The 20517-nt window shown below is 58.5% G+C and overlaps 1 protein-coding gene across 11 annotated transcripts in view; it reads right to left on the bottom strand.

Annotated features, from left to right (window-relative positions):
- TNS1 (tensin 1) overlaps nucleotides 1-20517 on the bottom strand; it is a 54655-nt gene that overhangs the window by 11143 nt on the left and 22995 nt on the right. For 3 of the 11 annotated variants that reach the window (XM_065637702.1, XM_065637704.1, XM_065637707.1), the window contains 7 exons: nucleotides 13925-15622; nucleotides 11301-11381; nucleotides 7382-7560; nucleotides 7030-7168; nucleotides 4563-4655; nucleotides 3604-3639; nucleotides 247-421 (listed from right to left, as the gene is read on the bottom strand). In XM_065637702.1, the coding sequence (XP_065493774.1) occupies nucleotides 247-421; nucleotides 3604-3639; nucleotides 4563-4655; nucleotides 7030-7168; nucleotides 7382-7560; nucleotides 11301-11381; nucleotides 13925-15622 (2401 nt within the window). The remainder of the gene's footprint in view (nucleotides 1-246; nucleotides 422-3603; nucleotides 3640-4562; nucleotides 4656-7029; nucleotides 7169-7381; nucleotides 7561-11300; nucleotides 11382-13924; nucleotides 15623-20517) is intronic. The other 8 variants (XM_065637705.1, XM_065637703.1, XM_065637706.1 and 5 more) reach the window with 8 other exon arrangements.

Raw genomic sequence — 20517 nt, 5'->3', positions numbered from 1 at the left:
AGGGCTAGGGGTTAGCACAGACCCCATACCTCCTCCCACCCCAAGGGCTGGGTTTCCAGCGAGATGCTGCCAAGGACCAGTGACCACCAGTGACCCAGCTTTGTGTCCTCAGGGCAGTGAGCTGCACGGTTAGCCAGGACCCTTAAACCCTGCATAGGGAGATGGGGGTTCTTGCAAAGGCAATTTCAAAGTTCGAATTTCAGCCCCAGCCCCACCAGCCACCCAGACCTGCACCCACTGCCTTACCCATCCACGCTGTGAATGGGGCTGCTGGTAGAGACGGGGCTGGGGGCAGGGAAGGAGTTGGCAAAGGTGCCATTCCTGGTGGGCATCTCCGGGCCCCCGGGCTGGGCGGCGGGCAGGGTCCCTCCCCTGCCTATTGTGGCCGTGCGGGCCACCGACTCGACATAGCTCCTGGGCTCTGCAGCAAAAGAAAAACAGATGAGCCCACAGCTCCCATGGGCAGGGGGCCATGCCTTTCCCAGTATCCTCATTTCAGACAGTGAAGGTGTTTGAGCTGAGCTCCTCCAACTGCACATTTCTCTCATCCCATATCCCACAGGGGGTGTGGAAAAACACATCTGCTCATCTGGGCCTTTAGGTTGCTCCAATGGATGCTGAAGACCCAAAGTCATGGCATGGGGAGGGGGGTAGTACCTGATCTCAAGGGGACCAGAGCACATAGGACCGTGGTCCCTTCCCGTGCCACGGCCGCTCCGCCCAGCTCTGAGTCAGCGTCCCTCCCCACCCGGGATGCCACAAAGCACACGTCGTGCTCTCTGCTCATCCCCCTGCTCATCCTAAAAATAGTCATGACTCTAACCAGCCTGCGCTGACTCACATGGGACTGACGACGATGCCTGGCGGTCTCTGCCCCGTGCAGCCCACCTCTGCCAGCCATCTCCAGCAACAGACCAGAGAGCAGCTCCAGCTATTTCCACTGCAGTATCCAACACTCTCACTGCCAGCCCGGCTTGAAACAGGAACCCACAAGCATGACCAAGAAAAGTAATTTTCCTTTGGAGCCGCCGAGCTGTCCCATGTCAGGAGCAGGGGGCTGGGCTCGCCATCACCAGCCAAGGCAGCCGCCAGTCCCAGCCCTCTCTCCTCCCTTTCCTCTCTGCCTCCTGCTCCATCCAGGCTGGTTCCTATCCCTACAATAGCCCGTGCAACCCCCAGCTTCTCCCAAAAGTTGTGACAGATGAAGGGGCTGCAGCTTCAGCCCTGTCGCCCTATGCCCCAGCAGCCGTGTCACACGTGGGCTGGCACGTGCCACCGACTGCTTCCATGCTGGAGAACAACACCCTAAGCGAGACCCACTGGCGTCAAATCCTAAGGCACCCCTGCAGGTCCCTGGCTCCAGGATGGCCGTGCCTGAGGCGGCTCCATAGTAGTAATTAGCATGACAAACATTATTATTATTATTAGTCATAACAGACAGGCTTCGGCTAAGCCTACCAGCAAGCCAGCCTGCTCACAGCCAGCAATGCCAATGCACAGCTCTGTGTTCAGTGCTGGACCAGGGGGTTGCAAGGAAAAAGATTGTCATGGGTCTCCCTCCTTCCTCCCTAGTGTCTCCATGCCCCATTCACCTGCAGACAGGGAAAGAACCATCCATCCCTCGGGCTGATCTCCCTGCTGTGCCCTGCTCAACCCCCCAGGGAAGATATGAGCCAAATCAGACCAAAGACCTCAACACAGGCTGGGTACCAGCATCTGAAGCAGGACACACAGCTCCGAGTGACAGGGACACGGCACTGCCCAGGGGGACGCCCAGGGCAGCTGCGAGAAACTCATCGTTGCTTAGGTAATTAAATTAATTTCACAGCTACTCACTTTTCTCCCCCAGCTCCCCACCCCTGACTAAAATTAGCTAGACAGTACATATGAGTCAGCCTGCAAGAGGTTAAGACCAAACGGTTGCGAAAATGCCAGCCCCTCCCGCAAAGGTGGGAGCTGGATGGAGGCAGGAGCCGGGGGCTCGGGCTGGGGGACAGCCCACGGGGAAGCACGTTGTGCGCCACAGCAATGTGTTCCAGTTGTTTGGCTCAATACGGGAAAAAAGAAAGAAAAAAAAAAACCAAACTAGGAAGTTTCAATCAAGGCTTTTTTAGATTAAAAAAAAAAAAAAAAATCAGATCTTTCATCCTAGTATTTTTTTTTAAGAGGCTCCAGAGATGGGAAGACAGTGGGAGAATAGACAGGCCTTGAGTCACCAGGGGGTGGGCAGTCATTTGGGAATCCCGAATCCAAGTGGGGCTCTGCTCCAGCCAGAAATCCCCAGCACTGTGACCATGCCGGGCTGTTCTAAAGGTGGCAGCCAGGCCCCGAGCTCCCGCGCTGCCAGAGCATCCCCCGGTCCCAAGAGCAGCTGAGCAGAGACCAGCGGGGCAGGGAACCTATGAAGCCTGTGGCTTGGTGCAGAGGGTGTTAAGTCTAAGCTTTGTTAAGCCAAAACACACATCCCTGCAGATTCAGTCCCCCAAAAAAACATCATGTTATGCAAGAGGGAGGACTAAAGCAGGGCAAGAGGCTGGTAGTGGCTACTCAGCTCAGCCAGAGCAGGATCTTCAGACATCCTTTAATGTATCCAAGAAGTCATTGCTGAAAAGTCAGAATCAGAACATTCGCTTCAAGCAAACACTTTCTCCCATATTACACAATGTTCACGTTTTGGTTATGTGCATTTTGAGGAACTCCTGGGGGAGAAACACCGATGGCTCCTGGGGCCACAGGAAGCATTGCAAATTCACTGAGAAGAGATATCCTCTCCCCAAAACCCATCCTGAGCACACGGTTCCCCATACCAGCCCTGAGGGCCCGAAGTTTTATTAAAGAAGAAAGCAAAACCACCCAACAACCATTAGATAGCAGGCAGCACTCCAGGGAATCACGGCCACTCCCTAAGCCTCCATCCTCCTGGGAAATGTGCCACCCCTGGGATCTGTGCCCCCCAGCATTGGTAGAGCCACTCCCAGCTTCTGTCCCAGGTCAGCCCAGTCCTCAGCATCCCAGGAGAGGTGCAGCCCAGGGATGGGAGAGGTGGGGGGAATTTTGGCAGCCTCCCGGACAGCGGAGGATGCACACTGGCTGCCAGCGCTGTGCTGCTGTCCGGCCGGCTGAGCCGGCAGCACACTGGTGGCCTCTGTGCCTAGTGACCTTTTGTGCTGCACTTCGGTTTATTTTCGCTCCAAACAGCAACAGCAAAGCCAGAAGGGGAAGGCAGGAGCCCAGAACTGGGGCTGCTGCTCCCAGCCCCCCACCAGGCTTGTCCAAAGCTGGCCGTGACATGCCAGCATCCCCAGCATGCCACCGGCGAGGATACCATGCACCGACAAAGAGCTCTCAGCCCCCATGGATGATCGCCACCCAACATGACAGATCTCCAGCGCCAATTTGGACATTGGGGGAGCCAACCACAACACAAAGCACAACGTTCCCTTTCTCGAAAGGGAGCAATACCAGCAAGACTCAGGCTCTTCCATCCCTAGGGGCCAGCGCAAGGGAAGGCTGCCGGCGCAAACAGTGGGAGCCTGCTCTGATCAACAGTCCCAACAGCGAGCACGAGGAGAGAAGAGACAGAGAAAGAAAAGCCTTTCTTACCTTCTTCAGAGCTACCGCCCGCCTCCCCTTCTAGCTCTGAGAGACGGAGGGGCAGGGGAGTGATGGGATCAGGGAGAGGAGGAAGAAGGGAGGTGTGAGAGACAGAAACAAAGAGAAATCTGAGTTAAGCAGCTTTGCCTTACTCAGGCAGGGGCACACAGAGCACAAAGGAGAGCCCCACAAATCCCCAACACAGCACCCCAAACTCGGCCCCTGGCCTCACACAGACCCAGGGTCCACCTGGACATCCCAGAGATGATGTCCAAACACCAAGAGGCTGGTTTCAGGTGGGGAAGAGGGAACAGTGGGGAGCCACCACAAAGGGCTGCTCCAGGAAACCCAGCAAGCACCAAAAAAGCATCAGCTCGCTCTTGGGGGCAGAGGGAAAAGGGCGTCCCTGGGTGGGCTCAGCCAAGCCATGCCCCGCAGGCTTAGCCAGGATTTGGGGAGGTTACATTCATAGATGGCCAAGGAAGGGGCCTCAGGTGTTGGGGAGCAGTGAGGTCTGGCTTGGCAGGCTGCTCTGGGACACGTCCCCAGGACAGCGGGGCCTCTGCACCCAGGGACCACTCTCTGAAATGGAGAGGGCTCTGGATACTGTTTCCAGCTGACAGGCTCAGCTCCTGGAGAGCAAATCCTCTCTGGCTGTGCTGCAGAGGAGAAAGGAGGGAGGGAAGAAGGAAGGGAGGGAGGGAGATGGGGCTGGGGAGGAGGCAGGACCCCAGGGTTTTCCAGCCTCCACCACCAGAGACCCTGCTGGGCTAAGCTTCCTGGGCAGCACCAACATCCCCCACCCTCACACAGACCCAGAGTCACCACAGTAGGTGACAAGGACCCCAGGGCTACCTGGCCCAAAAATGCAGGCAGAAGTGCCTTCTCCAGCCAGGGGACCCTTCCAGAAGTATCCTCATAGACACACCTCCCCAAAAAACACCTGCAGCCCCCATGCCCGCACTCACCTCCCACTGGATGCAGCAGGATCTCTGCCGGGTTGTGGGGTTTCAGCCCCAGTGCTGAGAGAGGGGTTTTGGCCAGGCCGGGGGGAGAACGCACTGTCGGCACAGGGAACACAAGAGTGTTAGTTGAGGAGTGGGAGGTGAAGCGTCGGAAAGGCTGGAGCTGTCACTACCCAGGGGTTCAGAGCCCACATGACACGTCCCACCCACCAGCTGCAGTCAGGGGCTGCCAGGAAGAGCCGTTATGTGAAGCAGCACCCTGGGGAAGGGCACCCATCCCCGTCTCCATTTGAGGATGCACATAAGGCAGGAGGTACCCAGGAATAAGCAGTGTGCCCCACTGCAGGGCTGGCAGGATGGAGTAAGCGGGCAACTCCCGCGGCAGGCCCAGACCCCATCTCCCAGCAGCATCCCCACCAGGGAATGGTCCCACCATAGGCATGAAGCCTTTTTCATTGCCTCCGTGCAAGCAGCCACCTCCCAATGCAGCACTCCCAAACCTTAACCCCCCTCTGCCAATCGCCACGTCTGGCTGAGGTGGGACTGTGCTGTCCCAGGGCAGCTCATCACTCCCGCAAAAGGGGCAGTGGGACTGCCAAAGAACTCCCAGCCCTGCAGACCAGCTCGATGGGTGGGTGAGGATGTTCACAAGTGCATGTTCCCTGAGGGGTGGTAATGCACACATGAGGTCTGTGCCCCTGTGCCCATACATACATACCAAGAGGAGCTGCGTATGTATGTATGGCTACGGTATGGACACACCAGCAGTACAGGGCAGCAGGGTTTCACAGGGCAGGGTGGACCTCCCCAGGCAGACTACACTTTCTCTCCCCTCCTGCCCTCTGGCTTTGACCCATCTCCTTGATGCTGCATCTCCCTGGGTCTCATCTCCAGCAAGAGGGACCAGAGGGCACATCCCTCCATCAGCATTTGAACGTCCCCGACTGGTGGCACAGGGCCCACAGCGAGGCCGGGAGGCGGTGGGTGGTGGGTGCTCCAGAGGAAAGCCAGACCCTCACCCCAAGGCCAGGACCCCCAGCAGCCTGGGGCTGGAGCAGCTGAGTCCCTGGGAAATGAAGAAGGCAGCGTCTTCCCCAGCTGGTGTCCAATTTCCCCAAATCTGGTCAGCCACAAGCCACAGTGTCAGCTCACACTCTGTTGGCTGACAAGCAGCAGGGTCCATCCGGGGCCGGGAACTCCCCTGAGACCAACATCTCCCCATGGAAGGGAATCTGTCCTCCATCCTCCCCTGGAAGCACTCTGGCAAAGCCTGCAAGCTGCAGCTTCAGGCCTCCCAGGCCTCCCTGGCTGGTGCTGGCTAAGGAGCGCTGCCTCCAGGCCACATCCACAGCCAGGCTGTTCCCATCACCTCTGCAAGTGACTCATCCCCCAGAATGAGTCACTGTTCCACTGCCAAGGAGCTACTGCCCTGGGGCCAAGCTCTCTGGGTCCCTGGAACAACGGGGCCATTTCTGAGCTGCCAAAAGCCCCAGGGACACTCTCACACTCTGGTCACTACATCCCACGAGACAGGGCTCAAACGCCAGCAGGTTGCAGGGGAATAACAGTAACAGCACAGGAGGAAACAGCCTTGAGCCCTATGGGCTGAGCTATAGGGGCAGGCAGCCCCATTTCGACTAGGACATGACACCAGAGAGGGCTGCACCCAGCCTGAGCATCCTCAGGCCCGGAGCATCCCTCAGCATCCAGCCTACAAAAGTGGTTTTGGGGCGGGTAGGATGGGGCTGCCAACTTTTCGAGTTTCCCAGTTGACCGACTGCTCCATTGCACTGGTCCAGCCTGAGTCTTGCTGTGCTGACATAAGGCTGCTCATCAGGGCTTACAGCTCAAGTCAGTCACACAAACCCGGTCCACACAAACCCACCACAACTGCACAGTCAGGGTTAGTCAGAAAGGAGGCATGCCACACTGGAGGAGCAGAGAAAAGCTGCATGCAAAGGGCTGGCACCTCCCAGCCTTCTCCCCATCTTGCTCTGGAAACAGCGAGTGAGAAGTGGCACAGCATGCGAGGGTCTGCCCTGAGCCCCCTCCCAGTCTCCAGTCCCTCCTGCCTCCACCTGGCTCGCCTGCTACTGCAGCCTCACTGCCCTTCTTGCCATGCCAATAGGAAAGATGGGGAGGTGCAGCACTGGGATGGAGTGCAAGGATGCTGTCTTTTGGATCTGTCTCTCTCCTTAGCCCACTTGGAATCTCAACAAAGAAATGTCCCAGGGAGTAAAGGGTGGGAAAAAGCCAATGGGAGGGTGTCGAGCACAGGATGCTGATGGCAGTGGGATGCTGATGGCAGCATGAAGTGGTGGGATGTGGAAGAGAGAGAAGGATGGAGAGGAGGAGTGATTAACATGGTGGTGGGTGTCTGGAGCCTGGAGCTGTCTGACCCTTGGCGAATTTCTGGCTTGCCGAGAGCCACCCATCAAGCCCTTCCGCCTCCCGGAGCCGCAGCACTTACAGGGGTTGGAGTAAGGGGTTTGTGGCGAGACGGGGAAGGCTGGGGTGGGGGGGGAAATCTCACCGCCACCGGAGGGTGGGCTAGTGGGGGAGGCACCCTCCATCTCTTCGAAGGCTTCCTTGTAGCTGTGGAGGTGAGGCTGGAGAGAGCAGGAGAAAAGGTCAGTCCCATTTCTACAATGGTCAGCACCCTCCAGGACACCACCTCCACCAAAAGCATCATCAACCCACAACCCTGCAGGATGTTATGGATGCTAGAAGTCCTATACGCCCCTCTAAGCCTTCTCCTTCTCCAGAGGTGGCTGCACCCCACCAGCCACTCCCTCACCCCAGCATCCCCCACCCCAGCACACCTCTTTGGGCCTCCCGCCAGGGTTGGCTGCGATGGTGCTGACCACCTCAGGTGAGAGGATGGTAGGGCTGCGGGGCGAGCTGGGCTCCGGTGAACTCTTCTCATAGTGGCTGTCACTGGGGCTCCGCTTGCGGGCAGGGATGGTGCTCTCCTCCAGGGGCTTCTCCCGGGACTGCGCCCCTGCAGGTCAAGCACAGGGTGGCCGATGGGTGAGGAGCTGCCAGTTGAGATGGGGACCAGCAGGAGATGCTCCAAGGCTGATCCGAGAAGTCCCCCCAGGGCTGGGTACCAGAGAGAGGACTCTGCCCGGCCAAGATGGCAGCTTCAGCACTCACTTGTATCTAACCCCCAGACCAGCATGGTCAGTTTTGAGCTGGAGCTGATACACCCTACAGCACTGGCCCTGGGCCAAGCAAAAAAGCAAGGCAGAGTTGTGTGGCTAGTGGCTGGACCACTACACTAGCCCTCCCAAGCACCTTGAGTCTTGCACTCAGAGGCAGCATCCCCAGGCGGTGGGTGCAAGGGGCATGAGCATCCTGCGAGCAGCCCAGCCCCGCAGAGCTGGGGAGGACCAGCACCTCTCAGCAGCATCACGGTGGGAAAGGGTCATATCCCCCAGCACTGGAGCAGCCAAGTTCAGCTGCATCCCCACTTCTGCAGCCTGATGCAGCTTCAACCACAGCAGTGGAAAAAGTCTGTTTTTCTGAGTCCCTAAAGCAGAGGGAACACCAGGTCAGGAGGAAAAACCCCAGAGGAATAGTGCAGGAAACCCCAACAAACCACTGCTGATCTCCTCCCACCAGCACAAAGCCTTCCTAAAAGGGGAGATCAGCATCTCCTCTCCATCTGCCCGAAAACCACCTTCCCAGACCCCAGCACCACCAGTGCCCACAGCCTGGGGCAGCACTAAGGGGCTCCGAGACTCTGGGGGGAAGAAGGGAGCAAGCAATTCACTGTGGGAGAACGAGTTACTCCAGGCTGTCAGGGTCTGGTAGAGCCCACTGGCGATCCCATGGGCTGGGATAAAGCCCAGGAATGAGAACAAAGCCAGCACAAGGCAGGGGCTTTGGGGGGCTGGGATGAGGGGTGTGACCCAAAAACCCCCAGCAAGGCCCAGACACACTCTCTGCCCCATCTTGCCTGACAAAGAGGTTAATTAGGGCTCAGGGACGATGGTGCTGGGTTCAGTGCAGGGGAACCAGGCAGAGCATCACAGCTCAGAGCCCCATGGGACTCCCAGACCCCCCTCAGGACCCACACAGCAGTGGGGTGACCCTTGGTCTCAGCCCCACTAGCAGAGGTGACAGCACCATCCCCTCCACCTTTCTCGCAGAGGCAGGGAGGGCTCGCACTCCCCATCGCCCAGCACACTGCAGGGCAGGGGGGGAAGAAAATAAAAAAAAAAAAAAGAGAAGAAGAAGGGAAAAAAAAAAAAGAGGCCAGTATCACGCTCCAGGAAATGCACTTTTCAAACACCAACTCTTTTCCCACGGGCTGGCGAAGGAAAAGCAGCCATCAGCTGCTTCCCCTCACTCCCCGGGGCTCCGTGCGGGACCCACGCCTCGCACCCGCTGACCTCCCCTCCTCCCTGCTCCCGCACCGGAGCTGTCCCGGCCCTGGGGAATGGGCTGGGAGCGGGTAAAGGGCTGGGGGCGCGGGAGGGAGGTTGCCTGGGCGCATTTCTAAATAATCAGCCCAGTGAACGGCAACAACAATAAAATCACAGCTGGGGGGGGAGAGGCGGCCGGGCTGCGAGGCGGGGGACGCGAGCCAACGGGGCTGGCTCCAGCCACGGAGGCGGCCTGGAAAATTCCACTAAGAGCAGCTTTGAAACACAACTCCCCGATCCCTTCTGCAGGTGCTCGCCAGCACAGGGGACAGCCATTAAAAAGGCTCGTGGAGAGAACAAGGGGAATGAGAGGGTCTCTGAGAACCTGCCCTGCAGGCACAATGGCCGAGGGTAGCATTGTATAGGGGCACCTTATATTTTTTTTCCCTGTTCCTCGCTTTAAGGGAACAAAGCCCTGAGTTGTAAGCACAGGGAGAAACAAAATGGGGGAGGAAAAATAAAACAAACGCTTACATTTTATTTTTACCCCTCCACTTTGCGCACTATGGGGTTTCCTGCACGCCCCAAGAGCATCACCAGGAGCAGCCCTTGGAACATTCCAAAGTGAGCTGCAGCGACCGAGTGCTGCGGAGAGGCAAGGATCACATATGTCTGCCTTGCTTTGCATTTTTCATTTGAGAACCACAAACAGCAGCTCGCCAGAGCGCAGCTGTCAGTGCACATCACACACCTACAGTGTGGGACCCCCTGCTCCATACCCAGGGCTGCACGTCACCCAACTGCAGGGTGCCGGATCTGGCCCATCAGGACACCCAGGCGCTCACCGGGCTTTGGCTGCACCACTCCCCAGACATGGAAAGCGGCTGGAGCTGCAGGGAGGGGAGGGACGAGAGGGGAAAAAAGAGACTCATTGTTCGGGAGCTGAGAGTGGGAAACTTTACGGGCTGCCCAGAGCAAAGCCTGGAGGAAACCCAGGCTCTGAGCACGGCTCCCCTGACCCCCCGGGGTGATTTATGGGCTGGAAACTACGCTTGAAAAACAAATTCTCCTTTCTCCTGCTCACTGTGCCCCTTCAGCACATGTACAGCCTCCCTTAGCCACGGTACCATCACCAGTCTCCCAAGGATGCTCTGCACGGCTGCAGGAGTTGGGGGGTTCCCCATCACAAAGGGGGAACAGCGGCCCACACCCTGCTCCCCACCCTCGCCACCACTATCTCTGGCACTGCCTCCCATTCTGCTGCCTATTTAACTCCCTAACCTGGCAGCAACCCTCTCCTAGCAAAGTCCTGCCCTTGGATTAAATACAGCTCTAGGGCTGGGGAAGGGCAGTAGCACAACAGCCAGGGGAGAAGGAAACAGAAGAGATTTAAACCCAGGTGGTTTTGTGGTTGGGGAGCTGGGTCTCTGGGCCAAATCAGGAGGAAGCTGCTTTCTGGGCATGAGATGATGGAGCCACTGCCAGGCAAGAGCCAGGCGATGCCCCCACAGTGGAGAGGAGAGGGCAAAGCAGCATCCCATGGCCCTTGGGATGCAGCACCCAGCAGTTAAAGCCACACAGGGACACACGATGCCCAGGGAAAAGACAGATGCGAACTCACTCCCTCCCGGCATGAAGAACAGCAGCAGACGTTGTTGCCCTGTACCTCTCTCTGCCAGAGCCCAACTCATCCTGTCCCACTGGGCACAGACAGGTTTACTGTTCCCCTCCTCCCAGGGCACTTAATTGATGTGTCTGTCCATGTTTCACCCCAAAATAAGCACATCCAGGGGCCCTCCCTCACCCCCCACCTGGCTGCAGATGGACTCATGGGGAAAATCCCCAGACTGAGGCAAGTGAGACCCTGCCAGGCCAGGAGCTGGCTGAACTAGGGGTCTGCAGAGCTGCACCCCAGCTCTTGCTTCCCAAGGGCTGACCCACAGCCAGGGCAAAGCTTGGAGGGGCTGGAGCCAGGGGCTGGATCCAGCCCAGCAATGAAACCTCACCAGAGAGCAGTGCCAGGCTTAGATGAGATGCAAAGCCAAGTGTGGGCAGGGGAGTCTGTACCCAGGGCCAGGGGCTCCACCATCACTGGAGGAGGTCAAGGAGGTCCCTGAGCATCGTCCTGAGAAAGGGAAATCGAACCTGCATGGGGAAGGTCTCCCGAGGCTCCCTCCATCCCACATGCATGCAACACACAGAGCACTCAGCATGCAGGGACAGGGAGAAAGGAGTGATGAGGGGGAAGGAGAGAGGAGAGAGAAGAAAGGAAAAGGAAGGATGAGAAGGAAAGAGAGAGGAGAGAGGTGGAAGGAGAAAGATGAAGGGGAAGGATGGTGGACAAAGAAGGAGGGAGGTGGAATGAACAAACCGGAGAAGGACCGTTGCTGATTCAGAGGAGGACGGGGGACTTTGGTGCTCTTGTTGAGTTCCCTGAGCTTGGCGTTGTACTCTGCCAGCATACCAGGAAAGGGGGTGCAAGGAGGGTGTGAGGTCACACAGGACAGACACAGTCCCCCATGGGGAGAGGAAGGGACAAGACAGGACAAATGTCACAAGATACAATAGGGAGACAGAGAGAGAAAACAAGAGAAAATATTAGATGGGTTCCAACAGACGAGATTGGGGTCCAAGGAAGCTCAGACAAATCTTAGAGCTGCTTTCCCATCACCCAAATTGCCTGGCTCCAGGCACTGCTTAAATCCACACAGGAAATCAGCGGTGGCTCCCAGCCACACGTGGCCTTGTACAATGCCATAAATGGCCATCACTGTCCCCTTGGGGATGGCACTGTGCAAGTCTCCTCCACCATGAGACGCCCAGGGCTGGGGCAAGAAAGGATAACCCCAGATGAGAGACAATAGGGACTGAAGGACGGCAGGACCAGCTCCTCTCTGCAGGGAGGCACTGGGGACACCAGCGCTGCCCCATCCCATCTCTTCCCCTCCATCACCAGCGGGAAGCGTGAATGGGAGCTCTCCCCCGCCAGGCATGGAGGAGGTGTGAGATGCTCCTCATCGCTGTGCAGGGACACGCAGGCCATTTATAGCAGCAGGGAATGTAAACAAACCCATCCGTGCCCCACCATCCCCATCAGCCGCCCCCTCCCGGTGCTGGCTTTGGGACACCTCGTTCCCGTTGGAGGTCAGTCTGCCCGCCCGCGCAGTCCCCGCCTTGGCACAGAGGGCCAGGATCCAGTGGCGACAGGTGGCCACAGGCTGAGGACCATCCCTGGGATGCCTGTCCTCCCCAGGAAGCCCAGCGGCTACAGGGGGATGAGAGTAACCTCAGCCCAGCCTTGAGGACGTGACCCCAGGGTTGGGGGGGGATGCATTTTTTAGGAGACACCATCAAATATCCATTTCTCACACACTGCAAATACTGTTCCACCTCTCCTGAGGCTCTCCTCTTCCACCCCATTTTTTCCCTCCACACCCTGTTTCCCCAAAAATAAGACAGGGTCTTATATTAATTATTGCTCCAAAAGGTGCTTACTTTTTTACATGTGGACACTATTTAAATTGACTTTTTATGAACTGTAACTAGGGCTTATTTTTGGAGTAGGGCTTACATTTCGAGCATCCTCAAAAATCCCGAAAAATCATGCTAGGTCTTATTTTCGGGAAAACAGGGTAGTTGAGGGGCAATCTGCTCCCTATAACATTCAGTCCAGACATATAGCATGGTTTGGGCATCCGGGCACTCTTGGGTTTGTTTAAACCCTTTGCGCATCTGGGCTGGATCACCAAGGTCAGGTTCAGATACATACAAACTGCCTCCAGCACCTTTGCACCCCTCCACATCCCCTACCTGCCCCTCGCCCCGGTGCCGCAGTGACTCAGCCCCTGTGCCTGGGAGGTTGGTGGTGTTGGATTTTTCCAACCAAGCCTCTTCCTCCTCCCTCTAATGCCAGGCGTGTTTCTGGACTGAGCACAGAGCTGGAAGAGACGGAGCTGCCAAGCCCCAGCATCACGAGCTGGCCCCCAGCCTGGCCACAGCCCCGAACCCTTCCCAAATGTCGCCCCACAACCCAACAACTGCAGACGAAGCTGCGAGGAAGGAGGGCACCCACCCTGCTGCAGGGCCATGGCACCTCCTTCACAGGGGATTGGGACCCTCTGTGTCCCCAAAGCCCCCGAGCTGGAGCCACGGGAAGGCAGGGAGTCAGAGGACACAGATTCCCCTCTATGACACAGAACAAACACCTTCACCCAGCCACAGCACCGATGCTCGGCACTGCGCTCAGCCAAGCCTTGCACCAAACCCCTCTGGCGGGGCTGGGAAATACCTTCCCAGCTCCTGACTATCACCCCAAGGCCAGGTCAAGCTTCAAACCACCCAGGGCCAAGCTAGCTGGGCCACCAGGCAGAGAGGCTGCTGCCAGCCTGCACCCTGCCCCCTGGCTCTAGCAGCACCCCGGCTGCCCAGGGAGGAGGTCTGAGCACCAGGGAGGAGGTCTGAGCACCAAGCCCAGCATGCTGGGGGTAAAGTGGGGGCTAAAATCAGGGAGGAGTCCAGCTACATTAAACACAATGCACGTTCTCTGCTGGGACCTTACACAAGAGCACGCTCCAGGCAGGAAGAGCATCCTGTCCAAGGCAGGGTCCAGGCAGGACACCCTTGGACAGAGCTGAAAATATTTTCCCAAACAGATCCATACTCTCCCCAAAAGGGAGAAATACCACTGGGACCCAGCAAGTGGCTCTGCCACAGAGGACAGACCAGCCCCATACCGCAAAGGGGTGAGGATGGGCAATGCTGCTGTGGTCGGCGAGCTGCAAGGGGAGTGGTCTCGGCAAAGGGGAGAGGCACATGCTGCCTCCCTGCCCAGCGTGTCCCCACGGCGGGTGGTTCAGTCCCAAGCCCGGATCCAGAACAGACGAGGAGTTGCCACATCTCCCATCCCTGGCTCCACCATGCATGCCACCCCCGTGGGGTCCAGCTTCTTGGGACATGCAGTTTCCCCTGTCCCCTCAAGGAAGCAAAGTGTCCTACCTGCCACCCTGTGGGCCACCAGGCCCTCCAGATTCAGAGGCTCTTCTGCCGACCTCGACAGGTCTTCGTAGCTCTCCAGTCCCTTGGGGGGCATCTGGGTTTGTGGTGTGACAGTGGGAGAAGGCGGGGAGGAGACGTGGAGCTGCTGAGACCCCACGGGGCTGTAGGAGGTGCTGAGCGGGAGGATGCCCATCGCTGCTCCAGCCGGGGCTTGGCTATAGTTCCTCGGCTCCGGCACTGGGGCTGGCTGGTAGCTGTAGGGTGAATAGGTTTCCCGGTACTCGTGCACCCCATAGTCTGACTCTCCGGGAGAATAGGCTTTGCCTCGAGGCTCGGAGACCACGGGGCTCACAGAGGTGCCAAAGGACCTTGGCTGGGCCACTTGTGGAGTCGGCTGGGCATAGAGACCAGCAATGGGCTGGGCTGAGACGGAGGAGAGCAAGAGTCCCGCCGGCTTGTCCTGGCGGGAGGTGGCAGGCACACTCTGCGACTTGTGGACGGCAGGCGCGAGGTCCAGCATCAGGACATCAAGCGCTTCGATGGACTGCTCGATCTCCCGGCGGGAGGGCGCCCGGGGGAACTCGGGCATGCTGTGGCTGTGGGGGGCCACTGGCTGCAGCGGGCTGGGCTGGGGGCTGCAGCTGGAGACACTGGGGCTGTGGCTCTCCAGGCCAACCTCCAGCAGCCGGGAAGGTGGCCGGCTCCCCCCTTGCTGCTGCCAGGAATTCAAGCCCCTCTGCACAGCCTCCCGGCTGCTGGTGCTACGAGCTGGGGCCTGGGGCAGTGCCGGGTTCCCATCATACTTGGCCATGTCCACCACTGGGAAGGACCGGGAGCGGTAGGCACCAGGGGGGTCATAGCTGTACAGGTAGGGCTGGGAGCTGGGCAGTGGCTGGGGCTGCAGCCAGCCCGGGGCGTGGGAGCCCGGCGGGCGCTGCGGGTAGCCAGCCAGGTGGTCCTGAGCAGATGCCGAGGGCCGCAAGGGAGGCAGCGGGTCACGGAGGTGGTGGCCCATCAGGGTGTTCTGGTTGTTGTAAGGGTAGCCACCGTTGGAGAGTGGCTCGCTGTCATACAGTCCCTCCTTCAGCAGCTTCTCAGCCCCGTTGCAGCTCGAGGGGCCGTTGGGCAGGGAGGAGAGGCTGCCCACCCGGGGCGCCTCCTGGTAGCCAGCCTCACTGGTGGTGGTGGTGCCATCCAAGGAGGAAAGGGTGCCCAGGCTGCCCACGCTGTGCCCATCCTGGTTGGGCAACTCATCATCCAAGATATCCGTCTCCCGCTCAGCCACGAGCGCCGCCGCGTTCCCGTTGACATGCACCTGAGCCGGCACCACGTGGCGGCCCGGCACGGCAGGCAGGTGCGCCGGCACGGGCCCAGGCGCGTGGTTGTGCATGGGTGGCGCACTCTCCAAGCCAAAGCCAACAAGGAGACGATCCAGCTCCCGCTTCTCCTCGGGGCTCAGCACCGCCTGGCCGCCGGGCGCCCCGGGCACCCCCGGCTCATCGGTCCGGTCGGTCTTGGTGGAAGCGGTGGAGTTGCCCGAGTCGCTGCTCACCGAGAGCGTGTGCTCAACGTGGTTGGGCGTTGCCGAAAGCGGGAGACGGGCGGCGTTGATGGCGCCGGTGCTGCCGTGGAGGGAGTCTTTCTTCTTCACTTTAGCGTAGAGGCTCCCGTCCAGGGGCCCTTGTGTGTGCCCAACCTCTGCAAGGGGAGAAATGAACACGAGACCCCAGATCAATTGCTGGCTCTCTGCACGGAGCTAATGGGTCCCATTAGCCGGTGGTTTCGATCTCTTCCGAGCCGCCAGAATGCTTAACGACCAGCATCGCCATTTCCTCGGCACCCTCCACAGTCCCACAGGAGCCACCATGCAGAGACACTGGAGCAAGACACCCCCCCATCCCCATGCCCCCATAGACCCCACTCCGCGCACCGTCCTGCCCTGCCCTGCAAGCATCACCTGCTCCGCTGCGATTCACCAAATATCCCTCCCCCTGGTTCCAGGAATCACTCCTGGCAATTCCCCTCCATGGCTCGCAAGGGCCGGGACTGCCCACACAGTCAGCCATGACTTCACCGCCACACCAGAGGGCTCAGCCAGCCTTGAAGGGCCACGCAGCACCAGGGAGGTGACCAGGGAGATTAGGGGAGGTGCACCACGGGCCATACGAGAATGGGCAGAAATGGTCAGGATCTGGCCTCCTAGCTCTGCATGTCTCCAGTTGGATGGATGTATTCAGCCCACGGGTGAAGAACAGATGAAACATGGACCCACCTTCCCCCTCCCTGCCAGATGATGCACAGATCCAGCCAGTTGTCCACCCTTGACATTTTCTTCCCTGGCTACAGACAGGCTCTCACCCTTTCTATACTTCCCCTTCCCTCTCAGAGGCCGGTGGATCTGCCTCACACCTTTCCTCACAGCTGGACACTGCCCTGAAGCTCCTGCACAGGCAGGACCACTCCCCAAATCCAAACGTGCAGCAGCTCCTCCCTGGGAGGCACTGAGTGCCCCAGTGCCACAATTCGAGGCTGGTATGAGAAGCTGGCTTTACTCTGCAGCCCCGAAAAGCCGGGGGGCAGCCAGGGTACAGCAGCATCACCAACAACAACCTTGCATCCCAGCTCTGAGCTCCCCAGCTCCCACCACTCTCAGCAGCCCCAAGATCACAACCAGCTGCACCCTTTAAACTCTTACAAACAGGGTAGACAGATTTTGGGGGCACAGAGAGACCCGAAGCCACCAAGACAGCAATGGGGATGGCCCCCAAGCCATGTTCCCCACAACAGAGCGTGCACGGCACAGGCTGGGCTGCAGACTCTTGTTTTTCCAGCTCCCCGCCGAGGTTTCCTGGAAGGGCCCGCAAGCAGCATTAAACACTTTCTTTTGGAGGAAAAAATGACTCTTCCCTGGCGGGGGTCCAGGCAGCTGACTCAGGGACGGAAGACGGCCCTAATGCGATAGTGTGAAATCAGAGCACCCCTATCTGTGAGCAAAACACTTCCGAAAGCCAGCCGCGAGCCGAGGACAGCTTAACCAGTCCCACACCACCACACCCGCACCCCAGCAGCTCCCACACCGCCAATCTCCCTCGCTGTAAAGCAGAGAGGGGGGATAACACACAGCACGTGTCCTACCAAGTAAGGGTCCCCTCCTCGATGCTGATTTTTCACTCCCGAATCCCCACCAGCAGCATCTCAAGGAGGCAACGAGGCCCCAAAGCTCCCACTTAGCCTGAAGGTGCCCCAGGATCATGCAGCAAGGTCCTCTCTGGGCGCTTGGTGCAGGAAAGAATGAGGATAGAGGTCCACAATTTCTCCTGGAGACTCAGAGCTCCTTCATCCAGCCAGTGTAACCAGGAACCAGCAGTGTTTGACTCTGCAACACCTCCCATACAGGGGAAAAGGCGGAGAGCGGGAGGGAATCCCTTCCCGTGGAGGGAGAAAGGAAAAAGTAGCGTGTCCAGGGGCAGTGTCAATGCTGGAGAGGTTGAGACATCGCCTGGAGCTGGGGAAAAGGCCCAGCCCTCCTGTCTGATGGCAGCGATGGTAGTGGCCCGTCCCATGAACCAGGGCAAGAGCCAGGGTGAGGGCTGGGATAATAACTAGGGCAGGGGAATAGAAAGGAAAAGGGAATAAATAAGTATAAATGAAAGCACGTGGTGCCAAGGGAGAAAATAGACGGGAAAGGCTTTAATTAGACTGTGGGCTGAGCACTGCCCCACGGCTGGGAGAAAAGTCTTGAAGCATGGTCAGGATGGGACACAACACAGTTCACAGCAGAGCCAGAAAGCCCTGAGCCCCCCGTCCCACCTTCCCTGGACCCTCTAGCCAGGCAGGGACATGGGGGCCCCCAGCTCAAGAGTGGTACCAGGGTAGCAAGCAAGGAAGGTGCCATGACACCTCCATCATCAGTCAGGCCCTTGTCCCATGGGTGCTCTGCCCCACACCTGACTGCCCACCCTGTCTTCATCCCCACATGTCCCCTGGGCTCGGATGCCAAAAGCCAACTCCTGCTCCCAGCACCCCTTCCAGGCCATGCAATTGCTCACGTGGCTGTCCATCGCTTGTCACCTGAGAATTTGAACAAAATCTCCCCGCAAAAAAAAAAAAAAAAAAAAACAAAAACAAAACAAAACAAACAAAAAAAAAAAAAAAAACCAAGGGAATTGGGGACAGGCTGCTTCAGCTGAAGCAGCCATCCCGAAAGCAGCACGATCCCAGGTCCCCATTTGCAAAGCGTTCGCAGCTCCCAGCAAGGTCAGGTTTCATCCCTGAAGGTCAAAGCAGCTCCAGCCTGGCAAGCTGTGCCACTCCAGCGTGGGTTGGGTTCGACCAGAGCTCAGCCCTGCTTCGGCTCTGTCTGCTCTGGCTGTATGGAGGCTGCTGGGGGTAGCGCTGAGCCCAGACTGGTCCTACCCCTGCTGCCAGGCTTGCTGCCTCAGCAGGGCAACACACTGCCCTCTCCCTCCCCAGCACCCCGCAGCTACACCTGGGAGAAAAACTGGTCCAGGGCACACATCACAACAGGATGAGGGGTCAGCTCACATGCCCAAATCCCAGCCATCCACTTCACACCCAGTAGAGTGCACCATATAGCATCATGCACCAGCGCATATCCTGGCCAGGGCTCTGTACCAGTGTAGAGGATAAGTCTGGGGCACCATCATGTCTCCCCTGGTTGTGCCCTCAGCAGCATCCCGCCTGCTGCCTCTGCTCCCCATCACCCAGAGCCCTGGTTCCAGGGCATCTCTGGAGCACCAGCTGTCATGGAAGACCCTGGAGTCTTGGGACTCTTTGCAGGATGAAAGATGTGGGCTGAGTCCCATGGGGAAGAGCTCAGCCCCCTCTTGCTCTGGTTTCATCATGTGTCCAGATACAATGGCAAGAAGTAACCCCAACGCCTGAGCTGTGGGACACCATGGCCGTGAATTTCCCACCCACCTCCAGCCCTTTCCCCTATCTCAAACAAAAGCAAAGTCAGGACTTACCAAAGGGGAAGAAAAGATCCCAGGTGAAGAGAAGGAGTGGGTGGCAAAATCCCTTTCCTTCACCCTGTCCAGCACCAGAGCCTTCCAGCGGGACCTGGCACAGTGGCAGCTCACAAGGCGTCTGCAGCCGGCTCTGTGTGTCCGTCCAGGACAGGAGCCGACAGCCCAGGGCTGGCTTTCATTGGTGTTTGTCCCTTTGGCTTTGCTTTCCCTCTCGTCGAGGGAGCTATTCCCTCCCCAGCGCCCTGTCCCGTGGGGCCAGCGAGAGGGGAGCCCTGACAGCAGCAGGGTGCCAGAGGGGCTGAGATACGGGGGTACCCCCCAGGACACGGGGTGCCAGAGGAGAGGATGGAGGAGAGGAAGGCAGCGGAGGCAGGAGATGGCTTGGAGGCGAGGAGGTGCGGTTGTGCTCCCCTCCGCCCCGGACCACACAGGGACAAGTGGGAGGGGAAGGCAGCTGGGGGCTGCCCAAGCCCGAGCCCCAGCCTGGGTTAACCCCAGCGAGGTGCTGGGAGGGCGGGGAGCCGTGGAAGGAGGACGGCTGGACAGACAGCTCCTAGCTATGAATATTAACTACTTCCTCCGCAGGCAGGGCTGTACCGCGTTAACTGTTTCCTAGGCATAACGGACAGACAGCTGGACAGCCTACCCACCCCACACCAGGGCTGAGCATCACCCTGCTGGATCACCCCCCAGTTTGAGACCACCAGCCCTGCCCAGCTCCTGTGTGCACCCATGTCACACCTGTTCCTCAAAAAGCAGTGACACATTCAGAGTGAGGATGTCCCTTCAGGCCATATGCAACACTGTAACCCAGCCGAGACTGCAAACTCAAATGTCTTGCTGGAGACCTTAATTTCTCCATCTTAAATAAACATGCAGCCAAAGAAGAGTGGAAACCCACCACGGCCAAGCCAGCAACCACGCTCTCTGCCAAACCTGACCTGTTTTCACAACCCCCTTCTCTGCCCCGCCAGCCCTGCAGCACAATGTGGACACACCAGAACTGGTTTTGGGATGGCACGTTCTGCCCTGTCCCATGGCAGGAGGCACAGCATGGACTGTATCTATCCCAAAGACCCCCATGACTGCTCCATCCGAAGCAAAATCCACACTAGGACGGTGCTGACAATTCGCTGGTCCAGGTGATGGTGAGCCTACCCCATGTCTGAGACCCTGAATACATGCCCAAGGCTCAGTTCCTCAATTGATACAACATACTCAGGAAAACATGAGGTTCCCCCCACTCTAATCCCCCAAATTGTGCATTTCCCACAGCCCGATGGATGACGACAGGGGGATGACAGCAGCATTTCCAGTGGCCCCCTGACTCACAGCCCCATTTGCTCCCAAACAGCAGCACATGCCAAGTCAGCATCCTCCCAAAACCTCCAAGGTCTGCTGGCTTCTGTGCCTTCTTATTTTTTGGCCTGGTTGTGCAGCTGCGGGCAGCCCACAGGAGGGCAGGTCAAGGGCTCCCCGCTCCAGATAGACTGCCCAGGGACAGCCCTGGCCCCATGCACAGGCGCTCCGGCAGGCTTTGACTTCAAGAACTGTGTAAAGGAGGAAGAGAAGGGGCTGAGCTTCCATCAGCCCGTCCCTCTC

The sequence above is a fragment of the Caloenas nicobarica genome, chromosome 6 (genome assembly GCF_036013445.1).
Source record: "Caloenas nicobarica isolate bCalNic1 chromosome 6, bCalNic1.hap1, whole genome shotgun sequence".
NCBI lineage: Eukaryota > Metazoa > Chordata > Aves > Columbiformes > Columbidae > Caloenas > Caloenas nicobarica.
This window is presented reverse-complemented; position numbering and strand designations above follow the sequence as displayed.